Here is a 14,204-nt window from a genome sequence, read left to right on the forward strand (position 1 = left end):
GGAGGAGTACACGGCCCTGCTCACCAACCACACATGGGACTTGGTGCTATGTCCGCCTGACACCAACATGGTCACTGGCAAGTGGATCTTTCCACCACAAGCTCACGTCTGACAGCTCCATAGATTGGTACAAGGCCTGTTGGGTCCTTTGAGGTTTCACTCAGCATCCCAGAGTGGACTATGACGAAACCTTCTGCTCCAACGTCAAGCCCGCCACCGTCCGGACTGTCCTCTCCCACACCCTCTCCCGAGATCAAGCGGTCCACCAGCTGGACGTCAAGAATGCCTTTTTACGGCACTCTGACCAAGACGGTGTATCTTAGCCAGCCCATCGGCTTCATCGACTCCGCTTGCCCGAGTATGGTGTAAATTGAACCGCTCTTTGTATGGCCTCAAGCAAGTGTCGCAGGCTTGGTACAATCGCTTCGCCTCCTACTTGGTCTCCCCCGGCTTCGTTGAGGATAAGTCGGACACGTCCTTGTTCATCCATTGGCGCGGCAACGACATCGTCTACCTCCTCTACGTCGAAGACATTGTGCTCACGGCGTCCAGTGTCGCCCTCCTTCAACGCACAATCGCTACCCTGCAGCACGAGTTAGCGATGAAGGACCTGGGCCTCTACTTCCTCGGGGTCACCGTGAAGCGACGCTCCCAAAGCCTCTTCCTTCACTGGCGTGGCGTCAGTACGCCATCGACATTATAGAGCGGGCTGGCATATCCGATTGCAAGCCCTGCTCTACGTCCGTTGACAATCAAGCGACGCTATGCGATGACAAAGACGTCCTGGTAGACGACGTGACAGCCTAACATAGCCCCATCGAGGCTCTCTAGTACCTCACCTTCACCAGGCCCGACATCACATACGCGGTCGAGCAAGTGTGCCTTCACATGCACACCCCGCTGAAGCCCCACCTCACCACTGTCAAGTGGATTATTCGCTACCTTCGAGGCACGCTCAACTACGGCCTACTCCTTTGCCCCCATCCGACTTCTAAGTTGATGGTCTACACCGGTGTTGATTAGGTCGGCTGCCCCAACACGTGTAGGTCCACCTTCGGCTATGTCGTCTTCGTCAATGCCAACCTCGTCTCCTGGCCCTCGAAGCGGCAGCTCGTCGTATCTCACTCCAGCGCTGAGGCCGAGTATCACGCTGAGGCCGATGACGTGGCCAAGGTTTCCTAACTCTGTCAGCTTCTTCATGAGCTCCACAACCCCCTCACGTGTGCCACCCTCGTCTACTGCGACAACGTTAGCACGGTCTACCTCTCCACCAAGCTCGTGCAGCATCAACGCATGAAGCATGTGGAGATCGACATCCACTTCGTCCGCGAGTGTGTCCTTATCAGCGATGTTCGTGTTCTCCACGTCTCAACCACTTCGCAATTCGCCGACATCTTCACCAAGGGGCTTCCTTCCACAGTTTTCACCAAGTTCAAGTCTAGTATCAACATTTGTACAGGATAGAGTTGTGGCAGCGGGGGTAGCGTAATTGTGTATATCTAGGCCTTGGCCCACATAACTCGGCTATATTAATATATTCCCAACCCACATTAGGGTTAAGATTTCATTCTCCAAACACAAAGTATAAATTATCTGGCCAGGAGAGCACATTTATTATTAAGGGCATAATTTGCAGTTTTGACATCTAAAAACATCCCTGCCCTTTCACTTTATTTCTAGTTAAATTTTGTGGGACTAGGATAAACACACCAGTGCGAGTATATTATATTAGCTGGGGTTACAGCCCTAAGGGCTTGTTTGGGACCAAGAGAAATGGACCCAAACAAGCCCTAAGTGTTGGGGAATCAGAGATATAGTTTATGGTCACTGTTTACTTGATTAGAAAGTAACTTTTTCAAAAACAAAATTAGCATACGTTTGAGTAGGCTTGGAAGAATAATATAGGTGTTTCTTTTTCCTCTGAATTAAAACATTAATCTCTGCTATTCCTATTGACTAAAACATGTGATCTCTTTCCTGTCAAGTGTCAGCTCAGATTACAGATAAAGCTGTTACAGTGATAATTAATGCTTAGGGCTAACCCTAATGGGTAGCTATATAGTGTTATACATGGGCCACATGGGCCTACCATATACTCTAACACCCCCCGCAGTCTGAACTTCCGTCGCAGCGAAGTTCACAGATTGGACTGAAAAAGGAAGACGTACATTACACCGTACATTACACCATAGGATCCCCCCACAGCCGCAACTAGCCACTACTGATGTTGAGGCTGGAGCGAAACTCGGCGAAGGTCGAGGACGGAAGACCCTTGGTGAAGATGTCGGCAAACTGGGAGGTGGTCGGGACGTGGAGGACCCGATTAGCACCGGCGGCGACATAATCGCGGACGAAGTGGAGATCGATCTCGACATGCTTGGTCTGCTGGTGCTGCACTGGGTTGGTGGAGAGGTAGACCGCTCTGACGTTGTCACAGTAGACCAACGTGCTCCTGGAGAGGGGACTGTGAAGCTCGGCGAGGAGCTGTCGGAGCTAGGCAGCCTCTGCCACGCCGTTGGCCACGGCACGGTACTCCGCCTCGGCACTCGAGCGGGAAACGACCGGCTGGCGCTTCGACGACCAGGACACCAGGTTGCCGCGTAAGAAGACTGCGTAGCCGAAGGTGGAGCGCCGAGTGTCTGGGCACCCGGCCCAGTCACCGGTGAAGAAGCAGCCCGTAGTCGACGGTGCCCCAGAGGTAGCGGAGGAGGCGCTTGAGAGCCGCGAGGTGGGGCTCCCGAGGATCGTGCATATGGAGACAGACCTGCTGCACGGCGTAGATGTCCGGCCTAGTGAAGGTGAGGTACTGAAGGGCACCGGCAAGACTCCTGTAGCTGGTAGGGTCCGCGACTGAGTCACCCGTGGCCTCAGAGAGATTGGCCTACGTGTCGACTGGGGTGGAGCAGGGCTTGCAGTCACTCATCTGGGCCCGCTCCAGAATGTCAAGAGTGTATTGTCGCTGGTGAAGGAGTCCGGAAGGGCGAGGCTCAGCAGTGACCCCCAGGAAATGGTGAAGCACGCCCAGATCCTTGACCGGAATCTCCCGCTGAAGGGCGTCGACGAGGCGGCAAAGAAGTGACGGACTAGAGGCGGTGAGGACAATGTCATCCACGTAGAGAAGCAAGTAGGCAGTCTCTGCTCCATGATGGTGGACGAACAGAGACGTGTCTGACTTGGCCTCCACGAAGCCTAGTGTCAACAGGAACATAGCCAGTCTGGAGTGCCACGCCCGGGGGGCCTGCTTGAGGCCGTAGAGGGACCTGTTGAGCCGGCAGACCATGTCAGGGCGAGAGGAGTCCACGAACCCCGCCGGCTGACAGCAGTAGACGATCTCGGTGAGGGCGTCGTGCAGGAAGGCGTTCTTGACGTCGAGCTGGTTAACTGGCCAGCAGCGAGCGAGGGCCAGCGAGAGCACCGTGCGGACGGTGGCCGGTAGGGCTGGACGAAATGCTCGTGGCTCGTTGGCTCGCTCGTTTCATGGCCAGCTCGGCTCGGCTCGGATCGGCTCGTTTGAATTTTTTCACGAGCTGAGCTGACATCCTAGCTCGGTTCGTTAATGAGCCAGCTCGGTTCGTTAACGAGCCAGCTCGCGAGCTAAACGAGCTACCACATTATAGCAAAACGAAACTATATGTATATCATTTACAGAATAATTAATGAACATGTTATATATATGTGAGGTGTCTATGGCCTATGAGTTAAACTAATGATTAATGAACTATGTCTATGTGTTAATTTGGTCTATGCAAATATAATTGTGGGTTAAACTGATGAACATGTATGTGAATTGTGAATTGACGAGTGATGAATTGTAATTTGGTGTTACATTGACGTGGTTTGTGAAACTATGAGTATAATTACTAATTTTTATTATTAAATTAGTTTGAAATTAACTAAAATTAATTATTACGTATATATTATTATTTTTTCTGCTCTGGCTCGCGAGCTAAACGAGCCAGCTCGAGCTCGTAAACGAGCCGAGCCGAGCTGACTCTGTGGCTCGTTAATTTAACGAGCCGAGCCGAGCTGGCTCGTTAGCTTAACGAGCCAGCTCGAACTCGGACGAGCCGAGCCGAGCTGACTCATTATCCACCCCTAGTGGCCGGCTTCACAACCGGGCTGAAGGTCTCATCGTAGTCAACTCCGGGGCGCTGAGTGAAGCCCCGAAGAACCCAGCGAGCCTTATACCGCTCCAAGGTACCATCGGCCCGCCGCTTGTGCGTCCAGATCCACTTGTCGGTGACGACGTTGGTGCCGGGCGAACGAGGTACCAGATCCCACGTCTGGTTGGCGACGAGCGTCGCGTACTCCTCCATCGCCCGACGCCAGTGGGGGTCCAGCAGGGCGGCGCAGACGGAGGAGGGTACTGGAAAAACCTGCGAGTCTTCGGTCGTGGCCGCTAGGACTCAGGGGGGCAGGGTACCAGCCGCGTGCCGCGTCACCATCGGGTGGACGTGCCGCGGGTCACGGTGAAGGAGCGGTGGGTGGTACACCGGCGTCTCGACACGTGCCGCTGGTGGCTGCCGCGGAGGTGTCGGGGTCCCTGGCGGGGACTGGGCACCGGAGGTGAGGTCACCGGTGGGGACGGCGCCGGTGGAGGTGCGAACCCCGGCGGCGGCAGCCGGCGCTGGTAGACGCGCACCGGCTGGGCGAAGCGTGCTGGAGGGACCGGCGGTGGCGGTCCTGCGGCCGGCAACGTGGGCACCGGGGGGGCTGGTGCTGGTAGACCCGCACCGGCTGGGCGAAGCGAGCCGGAGGGGTCGGTACCGACGGCCCCGCAGGCGGTACAGGCCCACCACCCCCGCTCGGCCCGGGGGTGATCGAAGATGGGGCCCCACGGAGAGGCGACACCACCGTAGGTGACACCACCGGACCCGGGCAAGGCACTGGGCCAGGAGTAGGACCGACAGGCAATGAGCGAGTACCTGCAGAGAGAGGAAGGATAGGTGGCTCGACCACCACGTCAGTCGGAAAGAGTGAAGAGGTCAAGGTCAGGGTCGGAGGAGGGTGGTGTGGTGGTGGAGAAGGGAAATACGAACTCATCAAACACCACATGGCGAGAGATGAGGACCCGGCAAGAGGAGAGGTCAAAGCAGCGGTAGCCCTTGTGGTCCGGGGAGTACCCGAGAAACACACAGAGGGTGGAACGGGGTGCTAGCTTGTGAGGAGCAGTGGCAGCGGTGTTCGGGTAGCAAGCACACCCGAAGACACGGAGGTGGTCATAGCGCGGAGGGGTACCGAAGAGTGCCTGGTGAGGAGTGGGGGCCGGGCACGCAGTGGAAGGGAGACGGTTGAGGAGGTATATAGATGTGTGGAGGCCCTCGGCCCAGAAGCGTGCCGGTAGGTGCGCCTGGAGGAGAAGAGTGCGGATGGTGTCGTTGGTCGTGCGGATCATGCGCTCAGCCTTACCGTTCTGAGAGGAGATATACGGGCAAGACATATGCAACTGCATCCCGTGGGAGAGAAAGAAGTCGCGGGAGGTGGAGTTATCGAACTCCCGACCATTGTCACACTGAACGGCCTTAATGGTGAGGCCGAACTGAGTGGACACCCAGGCGAAGAAGTGGCGAAGGGCGGGGAAAGCCTCAGACTTGGCATGCAAAGGAAAAGTCCACACATAATGAGAAAAATCATCAAGCACCACAAGATAGTATTTGTAGTCGGACATACTGGTAATAGGTGAAGTCCACAAATCGCAGTGTACAAGATCAAATGCATGAGTAGCATGAGAGGAAGACGAAGAAAAAGGAAGACGAACATGGCGGCCTAACTGGCACGCATGACAAAGATGCTCATCACGTGATCTAGTACATGGGATAGTGGCACTACGAGTAAGCTGCATCAAGGCCTCGCGTCCGGGGTGACCAAGGCGACGATGCTAGGTGGTAGAAGACGTGGTGGCAGCAAAAACAGCAGCAGTGGCAGGTGACGAAGACGAAGAAGAGGTGGCATGCGGAAGTCAAAGGGTGTAGAGGGGGTCGGTGCTGTCACATCGAAGGAGGGGCGCCGAGTTGCCGAGTCCTTCACAGTAAAACCAGAAGAGTCAAACTCGACAGAACAAGAATTATCAGCAGTAAAACGGCGAATAGAAAGAAGATTGTGGACCAAAGAAGGAGCGACAAGAACATCGAGAATGCGAAAAGAGCCGGAAGGGCCGGCGGCACCCACAGATGTGACAGGAAGACACTAGCCATTCGCCACCATGATGGACGAAGGGAGAGAGGAAGGAGGGCGAACAGAGGTGAGTATACCGGGGTTGGGAGTGGTGTGGTAGGTAGCACCGATGTCCGCGATCCACTCGGGACCCATCGGCGGAGTCAGAGTGGGAGTCTGGAAGGCAGCCAGGGCGGCCGCGTCCCAACCAACCAGCCCGGGCGGTGGAGCAGCCGGCAGCGTGGGCCACGACGAAGCGGCAGGCGTCGAGGTCCAGGGCGACGGAGAGGCGAAGGCGAACCCCGGCAGCGAGGTGAACCCCGATTGTGCACCAACGAACAGGGCCGCCGGGGGACGAGCCTCAGAACCGGGCCCCTGGAACGGCCACATGGAGATGCGCCCTGACCACGGGTAGTGGAAAGTGGGCCAAGGCGCACCCTGCTAGGGTCCCGGCGTCGATGCGTTGCCACGGGCACCCCCGCCGGAGCCACCACCACCACCACCACGGCCACCACGACGGCGACAGCCACCACCGCCCCCGCCTCCGCCACCTCGACCCCTGTCGCCCTGCTCGGCTCGGGTTGATGAGGGCCAAGGGCAGACTTGGATGGAGTAGGTGGACGGGTCGGGGTGATAGCCGCCAGTGCAGCCGAGGAGGACGAGGACCCCGGGCCGGAGATCGATGCAGCCTGAGCACCCAGAGTGATTTCCTCCAGGGCAAGGTCGTCGCGGACCTGGAGGAAGGTAGGGAAGGGGCGCTGGCGCATGATCAACGACCGGAGGTGGGTGTAGCGATCGCTGAGGCCGCGGAGGACGTTGAGGACGAGCATGCGGTCCTCCACGGGGCAGCCCAGATCGCCAAGTGAGTCCGCCATGGTCTTCATCTTGCGACAGTACTCACTGACGCTGAGGTCCCCATGGACGAAGATGCGGAAGGCCGCGTCGAGGCGGAGAGCCCGAGCCTCGGCGTTGCCCAGGAACTAGCTCTCGATGGCTAGCCAAGCAGCCCGAGCGTGAGGAAGGTTCCGGAGGAGGTTGTGGAGGTCGCCGGAAATCGTCCCCACGATCCAAGTGAGTACGATGTTGTCGAGGTGGACCCACGCAGCAGTCGGCGCCACGCCGGTGGGGTCGTAGAGGACGTGGTCATCCAGGGCGTAGCGGCGAAGGGTAAGGATGAGCAATTCCTGCCAGCATGCGTAGGACGGCGACTCTGGCTCCAGGACGACAGGAACCATGAGACGAATGTTCTGGACACTCCCAGCCTGAAGGTGGAGCTGAGCCACGAGCGGGTCAGTCGGGTCATGCCAGAGCACCGTGGGGATGGTGCGTGGCCCGGTTCCGACAGTCGGTGCGGTCGGGACGCCGTACACGCCGCCCACGGTGTCAGAGGAGGTGGCCCCGCCGTCGTGGGCCACAGGCGAGGCAAGGTGTTGTTCCGCCGCGGCAATCTAAACAGCGATAGCGTCGGCGGCATCGCGCTCACGCTCCCACACGAGGGCCGCTTCCCGCAGCCGCGCCTATCGCGCCGCGTGCTCCGCGCGGGCAGCGGTAAGGGCAGCGACGGTGTATCCCTGGTGGGCGACCGGTGGAGGAGGTGGCTGATCGACGACAGGAAGCGACGGTGGCAGGGGAGGGTCCTCCGGATCTGCAACCCCCGCAGGAACCGCAGTCGCCACAGCAGTAAGGGCAGAGGCGGTGCTCGCAGCGGCGCTAGGGCCTGACCCCCACTCCGGCCCGAAAGCAGGGGAGACCGGGGGACCGCGCGCGACGTAGGAAGCGCGAGGTGTACCAGCGGCGGCGCGAGCCCAAGAGGAGGAGGAGAGGGGAGGGAAGACGTGGAAGTAAAAGGGAGGAGGAGGTTGTTGCTCAGCCATGGAGGGACGGGTGGCGACGCGGCAGTGCTGCGGGCAGAAGCAGGGGCGCGGCCACCAGAGAGACTTGGGGCGCGGCGAGCAGAGGGAGATGGGGCGCAGCGAGCAGAGGGAGCTGGGGCGCGGCCGGAGCAGGGACCGACGACGGTGGGGGCGGGCGCGGGCCGCGCGGGAGCTGCGGCGGCGGCGGCCGCGCGGTGCCGGGTCGACGTCGACGACGGCCGTGCGGAGTCGGGTCGACGACGGCCGCGCGAAGCCGGGTCGACGGGCGGGCGCGGGTGCGTAGCGCGTGCGCGGGGCGGGCGCGGGTCGCGCGGGAGCTGGGGCGGCGGCGGCTAGCCGGGTCGACGCCGACGACGGTGGGCGCGGGCGCGCAGCGCGTGCGCGGGAGGGCTCCGGCGGCGGCGCTTGGAGGGAGCAGAGAGGGCGGCGGCGGCCGCCTGAGGGAAGGGCGGCGACGGCTGGGTAAGCCGCGCATGCCTGAGGGAAGGGTGGCGGCGGCTGGGTGGGAGAGGAGGGTAACCTAGCGTGATACCATGTTACAGTGATAATTAATGCTTAGGGCTAACCCTAATGGGTAGCTATATAGTGTTATACATGGGCCACATGGGCCTACCATATACTCTAACAAAAGCAATATTACATGAGGCAGAAGAAGACTTACAGTTCTAAGTTCACCACCAAGGCCGACCTCTCCAATAAATGCAACGTCATTTGGGATAGGAAATTCCAAGAAACTGAAATAAGAAGAAAAGAAGATTTCTTGGAATAGTGGAAAATAAAAACAGGCCTACCTACCTGCTTTTATATACAGAAAAGAATGACAAGAAACCATAGAACCATAACTGCGCTTTCATCAATCAGCTTAATAAATAGCACAAAGTTTCAGTGAATTTCAGTTATTCTGCCTAACTACAACCCCAAAATCACAAATAACTGTACAACCATATCAGATGAATAAGAAATAGTTGAGGGAGCTTAGGTAAGAGGTAACCCATATAAAACTAGAACTAAATCCTGTATAGTTAAGGAGGAGATCAGGTACCTATATAAAACTAGTACTAAATCGTATATCTATGGCTGCCTAAAATATAGCACAAATTACTACCTGCTGCAAATTGAAGCTGCTATAGCCAGATCTCCTGCAGTCTCAGTCAACTTGAAGCCACTCACAACATTCAAAAAAACAATCTGCAGTACGGAAGAAATATAGCACCAGAAGAATATAAGAAAAATAGAACATTACTATATTGTCTCAAAAAAAACAAAATTAGCAAATTAAGCAATTCAGTAAACATGGTCACAATTATGCCATTATCATATCACATACTCCTAGATACATTCAGAGTGTGTGTCAATGCACCAAACAGGTCAGAATATCAACAAACCGCATGCTCTAATGTTAGTGCAAATTAGATCATCAAACCACATTGATGCAAGTAATAACCCTATATATAGTGGCAGCCAACTGATTGTATCTCAGAGTTAATTAACACCAACAACAAAATGCAAAGAAATATATATTGCCTGACATAGTAATATGTATATATGTGGACTTACATTATCCTGGAGTTTTAGGCCTGCTTGCTTGATGAGGACCTAGAACACAAGAAAGTATATACCATTTAACAAAGTTTAAGTAAGAAACTCTTGGCCAATCGGTTGAATTGTGCCTCACGGGTGTATGGCTCATTGGCTCCAACCAGGGATCAAATTTTGGTTGTGCAACTTGGTGTGAGCATGTCTTAGAGAAAAGTATGTACTTCTGCTCCTTGAGGTCATGAATTTATGCCTGGTCGATGTAAAATCAACGCAAGTACCAGCACATGAGTGTGCAGAGGCATGTGTGCTTTGTGTGATTGTATCAATGGGTTGTTGTGTCAAAAAAACATTCACATTCCAGGCCTGTTTGGTTTACTACCTAGCTTGCCACACTTTGCCTAACTTTTCTGTCTAAGGTTAGTTCTTCAATTCGGATGACTAACCTTAAGCAAAGTGTGGCACAGTTAGCCGTGAACCAAACAGACCCTCCATATGTTGATTCCTGTCAAACAATAACCCCCTTTTTTCTCTTATTCAAGCAGAAATGCAAAAAAAACATGCAAACCTAATTCTGCAAGAGGAAATGTTTTCAAGTCGTCCGGCTAATCGCGATTAGACGGCCTAGTCGATAGCTTGTAACCAACCAGCCCCACCGATGCGACTAGTCCGACCAGAATATTAGTCATCCGATTAGTCGTCCGATTAGGCATGGGACGACTAATTTAGACATGACTGTAGATGGGCTGGGATGTAATCGGATCGAATACGGATTGATATCACTGAAACCATATTTGTTTTTATATTTTTATTCGGATTCGAATTCGAATACGAATAGCTTCGGATACGAATACGAATGTTCTCGGATACAAATACGGATAGTTGTGTCGAATATAGAGCTAGTCGAACACGGATATTGTCGGTAACGAATTTTGTCGGATACCATATAAGACATCATTCCACACATATCATGGTTGTAATCATCTATCCACTCCTTGAGTCCAAACATTTTTTAGCGTTATATGTGTACATATTTGTGTTTTTGTAAAAAATCATGAATTATTTTGCATAAAATCATCAAAATGCAAATAAGTTACCAAGACTAATAAACATTCTGTAAGGATATAACCTCAAGTCTCCACATGAAAATGATAAAGTGAAGTATTGATTATCTTGAAACTTGGATACTTAGAGTGATTTCACATGTAATTCACGCAACAAGTGAAAGTGAAATAAAAGGAACACTAGCATATTGTGGATTTTATGGTCCAAATATTTCGGAGGATTATATGTGGACATATGTTATGCCTCCATAAAATTTCATTAATTACTGAGGCTATTTGTGCATTATTAATTTCTTTCTACAAAAAATCAACAAAATGCACACAGCTATCAGGACAAGATGTCCAAATATCCGAGAAGATTTATCCGAGAAAATATCCAGATATTCGGTATCCGAAAGATATCAGACATATTGTATTCGAATTCGATATCCGAACATAATATCCGTATTCATATCCGTTATCCGAAAAAAAGTCCGGACATCCAAAAATTCCAACCGAACCAGTGTTCACCATCTTTGAATCCGAATCCGAACGGATATTTTCCGAACCATATTACATCCCTAGATGGGCATGGGCTTTTGGAGCTGGGGAACTTGTGGGCTGCAATTTGCTTTGTGGGCATCTAGGGTTGAGAACGCTCAGGCAACAACTCCAGTCTCAGTCTGCACAGCGCACAGCCGCCCTCCAGTCCGCATAGGCGCACATCTACCCTCCAGTGTTGCACAGCTGCCGACGAACGGGGACCAGGAGCATCCGGCACACACGGTTGCAGCCCCTTGCCGACGAACACGAGTGAAGCTCCCGCCGTCGCCCCAAGACAGAGTCGCCGCCCAACCCAAGGTAGAGCCACCACCCAAGGAGGAGCCACCGTACTCCTTGACCTTGTGCAGTGCCCTACTCCCTGACCTTATGTAGCGCCCCTCGCCATCAAGATGAGCACATCCTCAGATAAGTATATATGCATACTATATCACTATATTACTATACACTATATAAGTATATATTGTTAGAGTGTTTATGTACTAGACCCTATCTGGGCCTTATGTTAGCTGGCCCATTAGGGTTCCCCATATTTGTACCCTTGTCCTCCTAGGGTTTCTAACACTATCCAACATATATGTCCAGAAACATATGGACGACTAGCTCGACTAGGGTCGATTAGTAGATCTGGTCGCCGACTAATCGACTGGTCAGTAGCTATACGACTAGGTTCGACTAGATGACTAGAAAACATTGGAAAGAGGGCCAAAATACATAGGATAAACTCAACAGAGGATTGTCCACATTCATAATAAGCTAAACTCATTCTAACAAGATGTGTTGTTGAAATGAGATGACACCTAACCCAGTAACTCAGCTTAAGGTGTTATGGCAGCAAAAAGTCCTCTAGCTAAGTTGGTTAGGTGGTTTGAGTAGCACACTTCAGGTTCAAGGTTCGACTCCCCGTGGGACTGAATTTCAGACTGTGATTAAAAAAATCCCCTCGTCTGTCCCACACCAAAGCACAGGTCTAAAGCCTGGTCCCAGTCGCGATCGTATTCTCACATGGGCTACGGTGCCGTTGTGTATGAGTGGGGCAAGGGTTCGGGGGTTTTCTCGACCTGCGTGAGCTATCTTACCCCCCACAGGTCGAGTTTTTTTATGGTGCTGTGGCAAAGGGTTATGCAACCATGATCAAACTAAGCGAACTCGACTGACAAAATGATCTAACGAGATGGATACGTAAACCAGGTCTGGTGCTAGTTATGCAGCTCTAATGGCAAAAATTAATAAAATAACATTTATGCTAGGTGTGCTTTATTGGTTGAGATGTATTAACACTTACAGAGATTATGACATCAGCCCTGCTTTGTGGTATACCAACTACTTGTCCAGAACGATGATAACCAGAAACACACAATGCCTGCAAATGGAAGAAATTGCACATCAAACTATATGTAGGTACTGATAGCTCAAGTATATGATAGTACTATGGTAAGAAAGAAACAATGTGAAAAACATTGGAAGAAAAATAATTTAACCACTTCAATAGGACACCAGTAAACATACGAAGACCCATGTACCTGAACTTCAAGAGCAAAGGTCCTAGATCCATCTAAAATAACAGCTACAGCAAGACCAGCCATAATTTCAGAATCAGAGTCATGCTCAGTTAAGAACATCTGGCTTGGATTCAGAACAGCTTGCAGACCAAATTCAGCCATCTCAAATACACCAAGCTGGCACAGTAAGAGAAAGAGAACAAGTGAATACAGGTTCTTTAATATCTTCCAAAAAAAGAACTGTTTTATGCCATATGAACAAAAAAATGAATATGAATATAAAGCTAAAAGGAGAATAGGTAAATGTATCTCAAATGGAAGGTCTGCAATATTCACAAGAGAAACTGTAGCAGATACCGCTTGGTCCTGTACTAAGAATTCTGATTGGACAGTCAAAATCATGGAGTTACACAGCAGTAAACACTGTGCTCTCCTAATAGATAATCCCACTCTTGTAACAACCACCTTGTTGACAATGCTAGACACACTAGTATGAGTTTGTTTTATGATGATGATGATGTCCATGAGCAACAGAGTGAAGAAGGTAACACCCAATCTGAGAAGAGCAGAGCTCTAGATGGACAATGCCAGCACATTAAGGGAAGACAAATGATGGACCATGATTGTTGGGGTAAATTGAAAAGGAAGGGCTAGGGCAAGTCAGTCAGAAGTTAGATCACAGGGGAAAGTTAATGATTAGTGGGATTCTTTTCTCATAAAACTTGGAATCGTGTTACATTATTCACGAATAGGATTATCATGGTCAGGGCAATTCACAAGGAAGTTTGGTACCTCATTAAGCCATGTGCACAAAAGAAGTTTGTTTGGTTGTCAAGGGCGTCGGGCCCGAGGGTAGGAGGACCGCGGCTCCGAAGGTCGTAGCCGCCGTCCGTGTTGCCGACCGGGTTATGCCCCCAGGAACGGCGGTCTTCGTCAACGGGTTATGCCCCCTGTTGCCGAGTAGAGAGAGGTAGGAGACTGAGATAAAACTTTCTTGTCCCCATCATGGGTGCTTACAGGGGGTATATAAGGCCATAGGCCAGGGCTACTAAAGGAAGCCACTAATCACTCTTATTCCCTTCTAAATCTATCCCAGATTATTAAAGGAAAGCCATCAATCACTAATCACTCTTATTCCCTTCTAAATCTAGCCCGGACTAATAAAGGAAAGCCATCAATCACAGATCACTCCTATTCCTTCTAAATCTAGCCCGGACTAATAGGAAGGCCATCAATCACTTTTATTCTTTCCAGATCTAGCCGCTAGGCCTGGCTGCCTGCTGGATCAGGCGCTGCCTGCTGGATCAGGCGTCCTGCGCGCTCAGCCGCGCGCCGCACGTCGCGTGCCCTGTGCCGACGTGTGTACGTATTTCCGTACATCACATCTCTCCCCTCCTCGAGAGGCAGCTCGTCCTCGAGCTGAAATAGTGGGTATGAAGCGCGAAATGTGTCCACATCCTCCCAGGTAGCCGATGCCGGAGAGGCTCCCCGCCAGCGAATGAGGACCTGCCGAACTCCCCTGAGCAGCCGCATCT

At 52.4% G+C, this 14,204-nt stretch overlaps 1 protein-coding gene across 2 annotated transcripts in view; it reads right to left on the reverse strand.

The window, feature by feature from the left end:
* LOC100384790 (uncharacterized) overlaps window positions 1–14,204 on the reverse strand; it is a 29,209-nt gene that overhangs the window by 5,027 nt on the left and 9,978 nt on the right. The window contains exons 10-14 of one of the 2 annotated variants that reach the window (XR_004849989.1): window positions 12,691–12,846; window positions 12,453–12,530; window positions 9,585–9,816; window positions 9,133–9,215; window positions 8,689–8,761 (exon numbers count right to left, since the gene is read on the reverse strand). Coding sequence is in view for 1 of the 2 variants with exons in the window: in NM_001177237.2 (NP_001170708.1) it covers window positions 8,689–8,761; window positions 9,133–9,215; window positions 9,585–9,623; window positions 12,453–12,530; window positions 12,691–12,846 (429 nt within the window). In the remaining variant the exon portion in view is untranslated. The remainder of the gene's footprint in view (window positions 1–8,688; window positions 8,762–9,132; window positions 9,216–9,584; window positions 9,817–12,452; window positions 12,531–12,690; window positions 12,847–14,204) is intronic. The other variant, NM_001177237.2, reaches the window with a different exon arrangement.

This window comes from Zea mays, chromosome 6 (assembly GCF_902167145.1).
Source record: "Zea mays cultivar B73 chromosome 6, Zm-B73-REFERENCE-NAM-5.0, whole genome shotgun sequence".
Classification (NCBI taxonomy): domain Eukaryota; kingdom Viridiplantae; phylum Streptophyta; class Magnoliopsida; order Poales; family Poaceae; genus Zea; species Zea mays.